Below are 15161 nucleotides of genomic sequence, written 5' to 3'. Positions count from 1 at the left end.
ACTATTAAACACAAAATAAATATATAAGGTCACCGATTCTGTCAAACCACTTTCACATCATGATAATGAGGTCAAACTAATTCACAAGTCTGACATTAAGATGCTACCCCGAAGCATACATTTGTAATTTTTAATCTTCGGCAAGTCTATCTGAACCTTAAAACAAAAGGTGCAAAACCGAGTGTGTATTCTGCTTTCCTCCTGTTCAGTCAGTCTTATCAGAGTGACAATACAAGACGATTTAAGAGATTTAACTTGTTATTTTAGAGACACAACTCTTTCTGGAGGACGTTCTGTGGGTATTTGGCAAACAGTCAAAAAACAGTTAAATTACCTGCGTAGACAGATGTGCTGACATGCAGATGTTTACGTAATGATATTGAGTTCCACAGAAGAGTTCATGTTATGACACAAGTCCTATTTTATTTGCATTCGTTGCACATGTGTGTGCTTGCACAATGATACATGAATACACATTTTTGAATATGTAGTCCTGTAGATATAAAGCACACACACACACACACACACTTCATTCACTGGCACATAAAAGCACACAAAATAAACACTTTTAATAACACACACACACACACACACACACACACACACACACACACACACACACACACACACACACACACACACACACACACACACACACACACACACACACACACACACACACACACACACACACACACACACACACACAAGCGCATTAGCTGTCCTGCTGAATAAGGTCTTTGGCTTTCGTCAGGTTGTGTTCGACCGCTCCTTCTAAGAACTGAACCCAGGTCAGCTCCGATTCCCCACAAACATGACTGGACCTGCAGGGGCAAAAGAGAGAAGGGGGGTAATTAAAAAGAGAAACAGACAGAATAATGGATAATACAGCTATTTTATAAAAATATCTTTTAAAAAAATGTCCTGTTTATAAAGTTCATCATCAGCGCCTATCCGTCATAGAAAGAAACTTTCTCAGACGGCGCCGTGGCTATCATGAAGTGAGAAGAAGTAAACAAGAGGACTGGATTCAGTTTCCATCTGATCTGATGAGATTTGCTGATAAAGGCCCAAACACACTGAAAGCATCTGATGAGATTTGCTGATAAAGGCCCAAACACACTGAAAGCATCTGATGAGATTTGCTGATAAAGGCCCAAACAAACTGAAAGCATCTGATGAGCATGTTTAAAATACTACACGTTGTTTCAAATGGTCAAACGTGCAGCAAAAGCATTATGAGGCGCATCAAACTGCCTTGAAGCCCCGACTCCGATAGTATGAGTGAGCGAGAACTTCTCCATTCAGTTCGACTCAAAGGGCTTTATTGGCATTAGAAAGTTATGAGAACAATGTTGCCAAAGCATTAAAATACAGTTCGTCCAAATAAGAGTGATTCAAAGCCTGCTGGGAGAAGACAGCGCTAGCAGGAGACGCTACTGTATGTCACAAAGTAAGACATAGTTCAATGTAACACATTTTTTTAACTTTTATTTAACTTTGTAATTTACTATTCATATTCCCTTGTTTAAATGTGATTTTTCTTGCTTTGGCAACATGTTTGATCCACAACTTCAAGCCAATAAAGCCAATTAAATTGAAATTGAAAAAGAGAAAGAGAGAGGGAGGGAGAGGGAGGGAGAGGGAGACTGCATGGCGATGGTCGAGTGAGGAGAGATAGCGGTGGAAAACTGGTGAATGAGAGAAATAAAACGTTATTTTCTGATTGTTTTACAGCCGTTATTTTCTAAAATAGAAATGAATAACCATCAAACACTCAAGGAAGAAGAGGAGAACCAATCACAACCCAGAGAAGCAGTGGAGAATGTGTCCAGTTTTACATTTCTTTCGTTCCGTCATTGTGAAGGCACAACAGCGTCTCTTCTCTTCTCTCTAGAGGTCCATTTTGAGTTGTTGAACATAGTTGTGTTCTGACTTATCTTTTTTTGTTTTTGTTTTTTTGAGTTGATTAAATAAATCTCTGCCTTTTCATTGGTACTTCATGTGTCCCTTTGTTTTTCCTTTCGTCTGGCTGTTTCTTCTCTTAGACCTTTTCTTGGGTCGTAACAGACTGAAAAACTGCTTCTTCCTCCAAGCTGTTGAACATGACCTGATCCCCTCTTCACACTCACTCACTGCAGCTGACTGTTACAACAAGCATTGCTGCCGTTTGCACCTCTTTATATTGCATATCACACTTTATTTATTGCCCTTACAGATTATCAATGCTTTATTTATGTCTTAATTTCTTTTTAATTGTCTTAAATGCTTTTATGCCTCAGGGAGTGCTATCTAAATTTCATTATATTGTTGTCTGACCCTCAATATAATAACAATAAAGCTACTACTTCTACTTTTACAGTGGAGACAGATGCTCTTTTCATTCATTCATGACGTCCAACTAATAACTAATAAATACAAAGAGCAGCAGGATACATCTGAGCTGCTTCTGTGATGTTGACACAAATCTGCAGGATCAGCATCAGCATCAGATGACGCACGTCAAACAAAGCATTTAATTTATTGCTTTGTTTCAGCCTTTAGGTGGAGTGATATGATTTATTAGATTTACAGATGTTTTCTGTGGAAGTAGAACACGAGGGTTCATGTTTCTACTTCCACAGAAAACATCTCAAACACACCTCAAACTGTCTTTTCAAGTCTCAAATTGCCTTAATCCATTTTTTATCCTTTCATCATTTTTCCCTCTTCAACTCCATTTCAAAACATCCGAGTATTTCTTCATGATTTATCCCACACCTAAGATTCCAGTTAAGGGTGGCTGACACATCCAATATACCTGATGTATTGTGGCGTGACTATATTATGAAAATAACGTGCAAACTGTCACATCATTTTCTTTTTTCTTCCTGCTTCTCTGGCTCGACAAACTTTGCACACACTCGGCCGTCCATCCAGATCACTCTCCTATTATAAAAACGTTATTATAACAGTACTTAGGACTGGGCAGTGAATCAATATTATATGGATATTGTGATATTTTATAGATATCATCTTAGATTTTGAATATCATAACATGGTGATATGGAATAAGTGTCTTTTCCTGCTTTTTAAAGGCTGCATTACAGTAAAAATGTCATTTTCTGAGCTTAACTGTTCTATTATCCGCCTTTATCCACTTAGTCATTATATTCATATTACTGATGATTATTTATCAAAAAGCACTGATACAATACTACACCTACAATATTGATAACATCACTAACATCGATATTGAGGTATTTGGTCAAAAATATTGTGATACTTGATTCTGCCCATATTGCTGAGCCCTAACAGTGAATTTATTTTACTTTTTGGGCTTCTTTTTTTTTTACCTTTATTGAACAGTTGGTGGTAGAGAGGCCGACAGGAAACAAGGTGAGAAAGAAATGAGTACGACATGTAACAAACTTTGCTTGCCGGACTCAAACCAGGGACGGTGTGCTGTAAACACTCGGGTCGGGTATGGGACTACTTTAATGTAATTATAACAGTACTTTATTATAACAGTATTTTATGTTACTATTGTGATTGCAGTTTATTTAGTAGTTACACAGTTTACAGAAGTGTGGAGGAAATTGAAAAATATGGAGACATAAATCTTGTCTCTTGTGATACGGCCTAAAAAGAATCTAATCCATGTGCTCCTGCATGTTGTAACTCTTTAACTAAAAGCTGAATGAAAGTTCTTAAAAATGTCAAAGAACCATTAGTTTTGGTTAAAAACTGTGAGTGAATCAATCTTACCGGATGATCCCCAGAACTTTCTTTAACAGTGCTGCCATTTTAGACACCTGTAGAAAGATAAAAAAGCACACACACATTTGTTGTTGTTGTATTTAAGTACAAACCTTATGGGAAACCATAAAAAAATCACTTGAAATATGCCTCAAAACAGCTCAAAATTATTTCTGAAATGCCCTTTTCTTGCAGGTTTAAGTGAGATCTCTTAAAATACTCCCTATTAAACCTGCCTCCTGTTTGTGCTCATACAGGTAAACGTGTGTTACGTAATTAGGATACAAAAAAAAGGTAACTGTATTCTGCTACAGTTACAGAAAAAAAAAAAGACGTAATCTGATTACAGGTACATTTAGTAAAAATGGGGATTACTTAGCAGGATTACAATTTTGAAACACATTTAACGATAAAGAAAGATATACTATTATGCACTTTTGGGTATGATGTCTGCTATTAGTATGAACTGTTTTGTTACTGTTATGTCTGTAGTTTAGACTTGTACATGTGGTATATTTTTATAATCCTATTGTCTTCTTCAGAATGGGATGTTTGTGTTGTGTAAATATGAAATATCAATAAAAACACTTTGATTATTATTGTACTATTACACACTTTTAAAGTACCAAACGAAACAGAGCAGATACGAGAGGGAAATTAAATCACTGATCCTCGTTGTTGTGTTCAGGTGAGCAGAGCTGGCACACGTACCTGTTTACCTTTAGCACCGTTAATTACACAGTATCCGTACCAGCAATCTGCTCCGTTTTATGGACCTACGCCCAAAAGATTGTTGCGCTAATCTGCAGTTGATAGCAACAATGCTGGCTGTATGTCACAGCTGGCTGCAGCTTCGTTCAGCAGCTGAATCAATAAGTGAATCTCCAAACTGAAACAAAGGTTGCGCGCATTTACGCACGCTATACAGCAGTGGTAACTTCATTAACACCGGATCGATCCGGATCTGACGGTGATCAATGTTCTGTGATCGGCTGTACATCTACAGATCAGCTGTTACACACAGACTCAGGTTTATAAACTGGGATTGTTTATAATAAAGCAGAAGTTATGAATGAACCCTGGTCTTTGTCAATTAGATGGTTTTAGTTGCATAGAATGTGTCCATTTTGTGCCGAATGTGCCCTGTGTCTTTATTATTGCATATTTGGTATTGCAGTAATCCGTTACTGACTACATTTTTTAACAGTAACTGTATCAGAATAAAATAATAAAGAAATCTGAATCTATAAAAGATTACTGTAAGTGTGTGAAGTGATGCAGCTAAAAACAGACATTAAATATAAAATAAAACCATTTAAATAGACAAAAGGCACAAATCGAATAACGAGACCTTACGAAGAATGTTGAAAACGTGTGTGTTGGTGCAGGTGTGTGTGTGTGTGTGTGTGTGTGTGTGTGTGTGTGTGTGTGTGTGTGTGTGTGTGTGTGTGTGTGTGTGTGTGTGTGTGTGTGTGTGTGTGTGTGTCTTACGTTGCTCTCTACTCCGCTGTAGTCCATGGGCGGGTAGAGACAGAGCGCCAGATCATCAACACTGACAAGAAAAGACGATGAGAGAATAATTTGTTATCCTGACTTTTTCAAACTTATTGTAGAAATGAATGTAGTGTATGTATGTGTATATATATATATATGTGTGCGTGTGTGTGTATGTGTGTATATGCGTACATGTGTGCATGTGTGTGCGTTTGTGTGTGAATATGTTTGTATGTGTATATGTGTACACATGTATGTGTATGTGTATATGTGTGTGTCTGTGTGTGCGTATGTGCGTGTATGTGTGTGTGTGTATGTGTGTGTACCCAGGGCTAATATCCTTGCTGATGTCAGCCAGGTCGTCCAGCTGGGCCAGATTTTGAGACGTTGTGACATCACCGTTCGCTCTGACGGCTGACGTCAGCTTCCTGAGGCACGCTGCCGACGCCTTCATCAGACCCTGACACGGACCAATCACACGCCGGTCCTTTTCCGACCAATACGTGTCTTGGTTGCCTCGGGGCTCTTCTTCTTCCTCGTCATCGTCGAGGACGTCGTTGAACGGGTCCTGAGGCTCAGACAACGCCTGAGTGGAGGTGAAGTAAGAGTTCATGTGAAAATCTGTAATACGGCCGTCACTGACGATAAATTACATCATCCAAACTCAGAGCAGCAGAGCGCTACGTCTTCAGTAATTAACTAGTTGAACTTGTTTCAGAGCTGAAATATGGACATTAGGGGTATTTTTTGATGGTCTGTTTGGAACATTTATCAATTGGTCCTGTGCTTTGTGAGTGTGTCATTATCATCCATACCTATACAACCAGTAGTTAAATTACTAAAGCACTAAATTGTTTAGAGCACAACATTATTTTATAGATATAACCTGTTAATCTTTGCTCTTAGAGTGCACCAGAAGGATGCATTTGACTTAAAAAAGTACAAAAAGTTCTTCTAGGGGAGCTGATATTATTATTATTATTATTATTATTATCATCATTATCATATCCTGAGTTGGAAAAAAACCCTCCAGATTTTAATGGAGAACTGACAGCGTGTTTGTACCTGTTCGATTTCCTCTATGGCGTCCTTCACGACTCCGATCTGCTCGCGCAGAACCACCAACACTGCTGCTTTATTATCTGTGGAACACAAATACAAGATGATACAAGATCAATAAAGCTTCAATCATTCAAATATTGCAAAACTCCAAGACAAACAAACAGAAATATGGTCTCAAAGAAGTCCCTCTTAGAAATAACAGCTGATCACAAACCAGGAAGCACGAAGCTCTTCACATTTCACTGCCATACGTATCGAGTTTCAAACAATTGTTATGATCTGGATAAATCGGATTCAGCAGCAAAGACGAGTCACGCCAGACTCTAAATATTAATGATTCAATTGAAATGACTCAAACTATAAAAGTGAAATGAAGAGTGTGAAGAGCTGCAAGCCTGCAACTAACCATTATTTTCATTAATCATTAAACTGTTATACAGGCATTATTTTTATACAAATACAAATATAACTACTAAAACTATTAACTTTAATATTTCCACAGCTGATATCTATTAAAAATACAATAAAAGAGCAGGATTAAGTAAGTTGGACAGCATTTTAATGTATGTTAAAGGGAGTTTTGTCGAGCCATGCTGCAGAAAACAGCAACGTTAGAAGGTAATCTAACATGTCACTGTGGGTGTTTCTGCTTATATTATCTTTAACCAGCAGCAAAATTTAAACATGAAGCAGCAGCTTAAAACAGCTCTGATACAGCAGAAAGTGATTTTTAAGACTATCATGCTATAAACACAGCTACCCCCCTGCTGTGAGGCAGTTAGTGGGAACACCTGTGATCATCGCTGTACCCCTCCAATCATTTACATAACTAACCTCGTGGCAACTGATCGAACTGGTCGCAGGCTGACCACACACCTCCTGTTGATGTCAGCTGCTCCTGAGTCAGGCTGGAGGAGAGGAGGAGGAAGAGAGAGGAAGAGGAAGAGAGAGGAAGAGGAAGAGAGAGGAGGAGGAAGAGAAATGGAAATACCTTAAAACATACTGTTGTTATTTTGCTGAAAACAGAAATATACGACTCATTCTGTACACCTAAAATCTGAAGTGTTTGCATGTGTGATAGCGTTACCATGACACTAGAATTATAACATTAATATAAAAGGTAATTACTTTATTAATAGTTATTATAAATGATTCAATACCAGAGCTAAGAGGATAAAATCATGCTGAATCATGTTTTCACAGCAGTAATGAACTAATAATTGACTAATTGAAACTTCATGTGCTCTGACAACACTAATGTGAGTGTGTGTAGAATGGATGTATTCACTGATGTGAACATAAACTAAAATTTACTGTAATATGTTAAATACTTATCTTCCTTCCTGAAAACCTGACGGCAGTATAGAGTCTGTTGATATCTTTAAAAGCTAATTTAAGACCCACCTTTTTTATTATCTGGGTTTTAATTCAACTTTATTTATTTTATTTATATATTTTAGCCTATTTTACTACTTTGGTCTATCCTTTTTATTCTACTATTATTTTCTTCTTTGTTTTTCTCTTCATACTTCACCTACTTCTTATGTCTGGTTTTACCTCATCACATCTCCTCTTAGTTGTTTTATTATTCTATTATCTTATTATTTTCCTTTTAATACCCCACCTTACACTTCTGGCTTTACTCACTTTATTTTATTTTATCACTTATCTATTCTCTTATTATCTTCTTATTTTATTTTATTTGGCTATTTTGAATTTTGACATTTGTATCCTAACTCTGGAGTTTCCTCATTGCAGATTCATGAGAGTTATGATGGCGTTTCCTCACTTCTTGTTTTTATTGAGTCATTATTTATATAATGGTTATTCGATCGAGGCGGAGTGCAGGGAGTGTGTGTGTGTGTGTGTGTGTGAATATTCTTGTGCTTGTATTGGTGTTACATCACCATGCATGATAAGTGTGATACAAATAAAGTCAGATTGATTGACTGATTATATTCACTCTTATATTCACTGTCTTGGTGTGATTATCTGTGTGAGTTTGTGTGTGTGTGTGTGTGTGTGTGTGTGTGTGTGTGTGTGTGTGTGTGTGTGTGAGAGTTTGTGTGTGTGTGTGTGTGTGTGCGTACATGCTCTAACCTCTGCAGCGGTGTGCTCAGTATGACCTCCACCAGCTGTGCGACCCCCTCCAGAACCTCGACGGTGGCATCTCTGACCTGTCTCCGCAGACTGACACCTGAGACGCCAGATAAAACAGGAGAGACGAGCTGAAAGTCGAGATGCTGACAAAGTTTATATCTAATCACACAATCTAAAAAAACAACTAAACACAACAACCTGTGTGGCAGGCGTGCTCTTCAATCAGTCAATCAAACTGTATATAAGCACCTTTTTATACGGGTTAGTGGAGTTTAACATCTTTCACAGTTGATTGATTAGCTGATAATAAGACAGAAGGAATGTAAGCAAAAGAAAACATAGATGAGGAATGAAAATAGAAAACAATTTGAATAATCATGTTGGTTTAACTTTCCATGAATGGCTGCAGACAATGCTTATAAGTATGCACCTGACAGAACAGCTTTTTATCTTCTATTACTTCTAATAATAACTATCAAACTAAACTATAATTCATTGACAGGAATCAGACTGAGGCCTTCATTTAGAGAAAGGCAGCAGCGAAAGAAGAGAACTACATGAGAAATGATGAATGAATGAGGACAGAGTAGGATTTTAGAGAGGTGATGCGATGATGTGACGTTACCTTGGCTCTTAGGAAGCCAGTAATACACTGTAGAAAGAGTCAGGACGCTCTTCATGATGGACTCCGTCAACTTCTCTCCATCCTGCAGAATTTTGCAAAAACCAAAGAAATATATTGGTAATTAAAGTGATCATTCAAGAGCTTAAGAAACACTACAATGATTTCTTTAAAGCGGCTATAATCGAGTATCAAATGAGTGTGATGTCAGAGAAGTAGCTGGTAGTGTTGGAGCTACAGAGAATAATCATAGAGTCGGAAGCTCCTCTCAGCTTTATGGAGCTTTATAAGTGAGTTTTATCTCATTGTTTAGCTGTCTGGCTGCAACTTTACTGTTTTCATTCACTCTCAGCGCTCTCATATAGCACCGTTTTCAGAGGAAAAGCTGTAAAAAGCCGCTGTACACTACCTGCTCAGCACCAAACAGCAAACAGACGCAGTTAGCTGTAGACTAGCTGGTGAACATAGTGGAGCATTTAGAAGCTAAAGAACCAGATATTTCCCTCAGGAGTTGGTAGAGAGCAAAAACAGAGCTAAAAGAGAGTGAATATTGGACTTAGATTCACCAGCTACACAGAAACACGACTCCAAGTTAATGATAATGTTGCTGGATGTGGAAATAAGCAACTCTTTGCTAAAAAGTTTGTCCTATTAACTTAAAAGGTTGTGATTTGTTGGGGTTTTTCTGCTTCCAAGAGGCCAAAAAAATCAGTTTGAGCAGCACGCAGGTCACACGAAATGAAGGAATTGATAGAACATCATAAAGATAATCTCCCATTACCTCCCTGATCTACTTTTTAAAAAGAGGAGCACTTTCAGAAAGGGAACTTTTCAGCAACATAAATGCACAGTGAATCTGCTAGACCTTGCACTACCAATGTGCAGCATGTCAAGCACAATCATTGTTGATGCAGCGTATGTTTCTGGTTTTAGTTGTAACAGTTTCCAGAAAAATATTTTAGTTATTTAGACTTTTGTAACTTCATTTCTTATCTACCTCTTTAAGGGTCCCTGTGTGTTTTGTGATTGCTGTAGTCAATGTTTCTGTCTATCCATTCATCCATCTATCCTCAGCTGATTTTTAACAGGTTGCTTAAATCCATGTGTCTTGCAATGGATCAAAAAGTGACATTACAATTCAAATAATAATAATCTGACCTGTTGTGATGGCAGCGGGGGTTTGGAGAAGGCCAGGCTGAGTTTCGTGGCTTCCTGAGACACCGCCTTCACTGCCTGGTCTGAAGACAGAGGACACAGTCATTTAAACATTAAAAAGGTCTTATTAAACGGCTTCTTCTAGTGTAACCTTTAGGAACAAGATTAAATCAAAATTAATGTTAATAAAATTGATCCAACTTACACTGATGGCCAAATACTTTTATAACTGAAAGCTGCTAATGCTTTATAAAGACACCAATATATGAGCTCTATAACTATATATACACTCAATGGATAAAGATTTTGAATGCACACTATGCACAAAATGGAAAAAAGCAGCAGCAGGAGGAGGATGATGAATATGATGGTACATTATACTCAACTCAGAGTGTCCCAGAAGTTGGACAGGTTAAACGCTCCATCCGAATCATTGGACTCTCCATCTGTGATAGAAAACAAGCATCAGGTTAAACTAATATTCCCTCTTCTGGGTTAAATTCATGGACAAAAAAGGGTCAATTTCAGTAATATTTCTGCATCCAGACCACATTAGACCAGGTCTAGATAAAAAACTACTTACTTGACAGCCGTAATACCGTAAAAAACAGTGTATAAGACGCACCTTTAACGCAATATTTTTTCATTGAAAAGTGGGGTGTGTCTTATACACCAGTGTGTCTTATTCGCCAGTAAAATACAGAGAGAGGTTGGATCTGGATATGATTATAGTTGTGTATGTTTTTGTTTTTCTGTGCAGGTTGTTTAACAAAAGATCCTACTTTGTGTCCCGAGAACTTTTTTTCTTTTTTGGCGAGTTATCAGGAGAGTAGTAATGTGCATTATCTCTAGAGGCTTTACTTTCTTACTTTTACTTGAGTAAAGGAGTTGAATCAGTACTTCTACTTTTACGCGTCTTTTTATTTTACAAGTATCTGTACTAATACTTTAGTACATAATGTGAGGACTTTTACCACCTCTGTAAATACATTTATCTTCCCTTAAACAGTCTGAACATCATGTGTTTCATCATTCAGTGTTGACATCTGTGCAGATTAACTAATAAACTAACATGTTAAAGTAAAATAAAATAAAATTTGACAACATGCAAACAATTAATAAAACAAACAAATTTAACTGCACTGAATGTATAATTACAAACAGAAAATAATCATTAAACTTTAGTTAATGTTCTTTTTTAGCAGGTTTAGCTTCAGGCTAGTGTTAGCAGCATTAGCTCCTGGTTCACTATTTACCCTGAGACGCAGCTAATATGAGATATTTTACCTCTGACACGGTCTCTGATACACTGGATGGTGTTAAGCAGGTTCCTTAGAGGCACACACACATTTCCTTCACTGTTGTCTGCACTCATGTCACCAAAGGTTGTCAGAAACCTCAGTTACATGCGTGTTGTGGAACTAAAGAAGGACAGGAAGTTGGACTGGGGACGATTATAAAGGAGGCACCAGGGGGAAATAACATGGGACACGTTGAAAAAATATTTTAGTGACATCTGGTGGTGAAAGTTAAGTACTGCAGGTAAAATGTGTTTTCATTTTGTATCAAATTTAAAATGATGAACACAATTTAAACTAATGACTTCTTAAACCAAAGGTTTAATTTAGATTTAAATATCTGTATTTTTTGCAACAGAAACAGACATTGAAAGTATAGAATATCTTTTTTTTCTCTTGTAGATTAACCAGGACCTTCTTGGGAGGCTTTTCAATACTGAATAACCCATAATGGTCAAAGTACTTTCATGAAAACATAAAATTAGGTCTCCAGTTAAAGGACAAGAAAATAGAATATGAGAATAATAACTGAATTATTTTGGCAAAATATTTTATACACAAATGTTGTTTTTTTAAAACTATACCTATATTTGACTGATATCCAAATGAGATAACATTTTAGTTAAAAAAGTATGTAAAAACCCCTGTACCTGTATGAATACCTCTGTACCCTGATTCCTGACTGACCTTTTGTGTTTTTTGTTTTTTTATTACCTGTTCGGTAAGTGTTTCTTTTTTCTTCTTTTGTTTAAAAGTGCAATCATGTGATATCTTTTTGATTGTGTAATAAAATAAATTAAACAACCTAACTTCAGACAAAATGGTGAACATAGAGGCAGACCTCCTTTCCTCTGCCTTCGCAACGAACAGAAAGTCATGTGACATTCGCAGTGGACGATCGTCTTCTTCGTGTTGGTTTTTTGGCTGCAGTTGACGGGAAATTACTTCAGGGTGACTTCTAGTTAGACATTGTATTATATTGTTTCATAAATTGATTTAAAACATTACATGATGCATTTAAAATAATTGGCAACTTTCCAAAGACTCAGTAAATTAATGTAATATTAACTTAATCTTCCAATGCTAATTTCTTAGTTTTATATATTGTATAAAGTCTTTAAAAGTTTTTAAAAGCGTCAATTAACTAAATATATATAAGAAATTATGTTTTAAATCCGTCTGCTACTTCACGGGGAATAAACACACAAAAAAGACCAACTTCCGCTACAATGCTAAAGTCATTTCCCGTCAACTGCGCCCAAAAACACCTCACAAAGAAGACGATTGTCACATGACTTCCTATCAGTTGCGGAGGCAAAGGTAAAGATGTCTGCCTCTATGTCCGCAGTTTGGTACTTTTGTGGAAAAAGAAGGCCACCCCATGTTCAGCTTGAAGATTGTCAGCTGTCTCTTCTTCCTCCTCCTCTTCCTCCTCGTCCACCTCCTTTAATGTGGTGCAAATACTGACATAAAACAGTCACTGACATTCAGTAATCTAACAAACAACGTGGCTTAATCTTTAATTAAAGACTTATAATTAAACTAACAACTACATAACATTAAACATGATCACAAAGACTGAAACTGAATAATGACAGACTCATTTCAGGTTAACAATAACTGAGTGACAAAAAGCTGCGTTTTCTGTACTTACATTGTTTTTATGAACACAACAACAAGCTACTTCAAATGAAACTGTCCATTAAACCTGCTCTGACTGATGTATTTGTACACTTGAAGGCAGCAGAAACAAGTGTCTAAACACATCCCAGACACATCATCACACTTTAAGTAGATGATATGTTAACCTTGTTAGCAAACAGTTGCTTTTTTCCACATCCAGCAGTTATAAAGCAACATTATCCTTCATTTGGAGTCATGTTCCTGTCCACCTGGCTAATATAAGTCCAATATTCACTCTCTTTTAGCTCTGTTTTTGGTCTCTACCAACTCCTGAAGGAAATATCTGGCTCTTTAGCTCCACTATGATCACCAGCTAGTCCACAGCTAACTAAATAATGGGCTTAAACTCACAATAAAGCTCCATAAACACAAGAAGAGCTGCACAGTCACTGATAATTCTCTGTGGGTTCACTATGAACGACACCTCTCACATTAGACATAGACATTTGAAACGTCATTATTATAAAAAATATTGACTATAGCAGCTTTAACTATCCATCTGTCTCCATGTACACAGTGATTGAATGAAGCAGCAGACTCTCTTGAATGTGCTATTTCTGTTTTAGACCACAGGGTGTCACTGCTGGGCTTCCTAACAGTGCTACTAACCTGTTAGTGTCACTCTCCAGCAGAATTTGCTTACTGGACTTTTTCTCTAAACAGGGACTTGCTGGTTTTCAGGGTCCTTACGGTGTCAGGTCTCACCAGCCACCATGAACATGATACGACCCACACGAAGCAGCTTGACTGTTTCTTTTAAATAGAAACTCCTTTTATTCTTCCTTTCGGAGACTTTTTCACCTACATGTGAAACATATATTTCCTGTTCATGTATATGTGGGAATATTACAAAGCAGCTTAACTTTTAATGTCATAGTCGTCACTGTAAATATGTTTAATTCAGTGGAAAGCATGAAAACACTACAGGATGTGGCTTTAGAGTTTTATCTGAATCCTAATGATAACTAGAAGGATCCTAAAGTTGTTAAACCTGATGTGACATTTTGATAAACTGAGACAGAAGATCCTGAACTGCACACGATGCTAACACCTACTTTTACTTAAAATCTATTTTGACAATTACTTTTTATCCTTTTCTATCAGTTCTTCCTTTATTTATGACTTCATCATTCTTCTCAGTGGTTTAATGTTTTTCCTTCACTTTTCTCCTCTGCACACTTTCAATCACACTCCTCCTCACTGTCACACAAATCTCTTCCAGGAGTCTAACGTGGGATGTGTCCCTCAGACAGAAAGGGAAAGACAGCGAGAGAGGTGTAAAGAGGAGGGAAGAAGGAAGAAGGAGATGTGATGATGATGATGAAGAAGGAGGAGCTGCCCACTAGCTGAAGATGCAGTTGAAACAGCTTCTTCCTGAGAGAGACGCTGCTCTGTAGTTAACTTCATCATTATGTCCGAGTGTCTTTCACAACATGAGATCACTGTCTCACCTTCACCGCGTTAGTTGAAATCAGGGAGTTTAAAATCTTCATCATGAGGATCTGATTTGGATATTGTTGTAGCTCTTATACTTTTTATTGTGTTATTTAGTTTAGTTTTGGGTTTTAACAATGGTTACACCCTCTTGACCGTCTGCCTATGCCTCCTTGGAGCGTTCACTCTTTAAAGAGGAATTTAATACGCCTGGAAAACTTTGTCTTTGCTGACCTCCAGTGGTTTAATCTCACACATTGCTGCACTGATGTACAGAAAGGTGGGAAGTTCACAAGTTTAGCAGGAGTGAAATAGGTTGACACATCACTATATTGATTTAATTTGCCTTAAAATATCTCTCCCCTTTATCTCAACCCAACACCGTGCACACACTGCCGGAAGAGCTTACTCTTTCCAATCATGGTGTTATCTCTAATGTCCAGATTCACCAGATTTAGACTTTATCCTCAGTATTAAAAGTAATTCAGACGATTATTTGTCTATTTATAGCCACAGCGCAAAGAGGAAATGCTCGTGTCCAAAGCATCAGTGGCTTTTCATGGTGCAAATATGGC

At 37.3% G+C, this 15161-nt stretch overlaps 1 protein-coding gene and 1 long non-coding RNA gene across 2 annotated transcripts in view; both read right to left on the bottom strand.

The window, feature by feature from the left end:
* LOC134004709 (uncharacterized) overlaps positions 1–15161 on the bottom strand; it is a 478899-nt gene that overhangs the window by 100406 nt on the left and 363332 nt on the right. The window lies entirely within an intron of this gene.
* Positions 421–11594, bottom strand: ccndbp1 (cyclin D-type binding-protein 1). Its single transcript, XM_062415991.1, has 11 exons — positions 11459–11594; positions 10558–10617; positions 10175–10254; positions 9020–9101; positions 8395–8491; positions 7129–7202; positions 6298–6374; positions 5559–5818; positions 5230–5290; positions 3748–3794; positions 421–824 (listed from the first exon to the last, which is right to left on the bottom strand). The coding sequence occupies exons 1-11, from the start codon at positions 11544–11546 to the stop codon at positions 716–718; spliced, it is 1035 nt and encodes a 344-aa protein (XP_062271975.1). The 5' UTR covers positions 11547–11594; the 3' UTR covers positions 421–715.

This window comes from Scomber scombrus, chromosome 3 (assembly GCF_963691925.1).
Source record: "Scomber scombrus chromosome 3, fScoSco1.1, whole genome shotgun sequence".
In the NCBI taxonomy this organism is placed as follows: Eukaryota; Metazoa; Chordata; class Actinopteri; order Scombriformes; family Scombridae; genus Scomber; species Scomber scombrus.
The sequence above is the reverse complement of the archived record's forward strand: the minus strand, read 5'-3'. Positions and strand labels throughout refer to the sequence as shown.

Bases quoted from the DNA above. Each gene is read 5' to 3' on its own strand.
- ccndbp1 (XM_062415991.1), bottom strand. From the start codon at position 11,546: ATGAGTGCAGACAACAGTGAAGGAAATGTGTGTGTGCCTCTAAGGAAC. The intron at 7,203-8,394 runs GTTAGAGCATGT...CCTCTCCTCCAG, and splicing joins CTGAGCACACCGCTGCAGAG to CCTGACTCAGGAGCAGCTGA. The intron at 5,819-6,297 runs GTACAAACACGC...ACCTCCACTCAG, and splicing joins CCATAGAGGAAATCGAACAG to GCGTTGTCTGAGCCTCAGGA.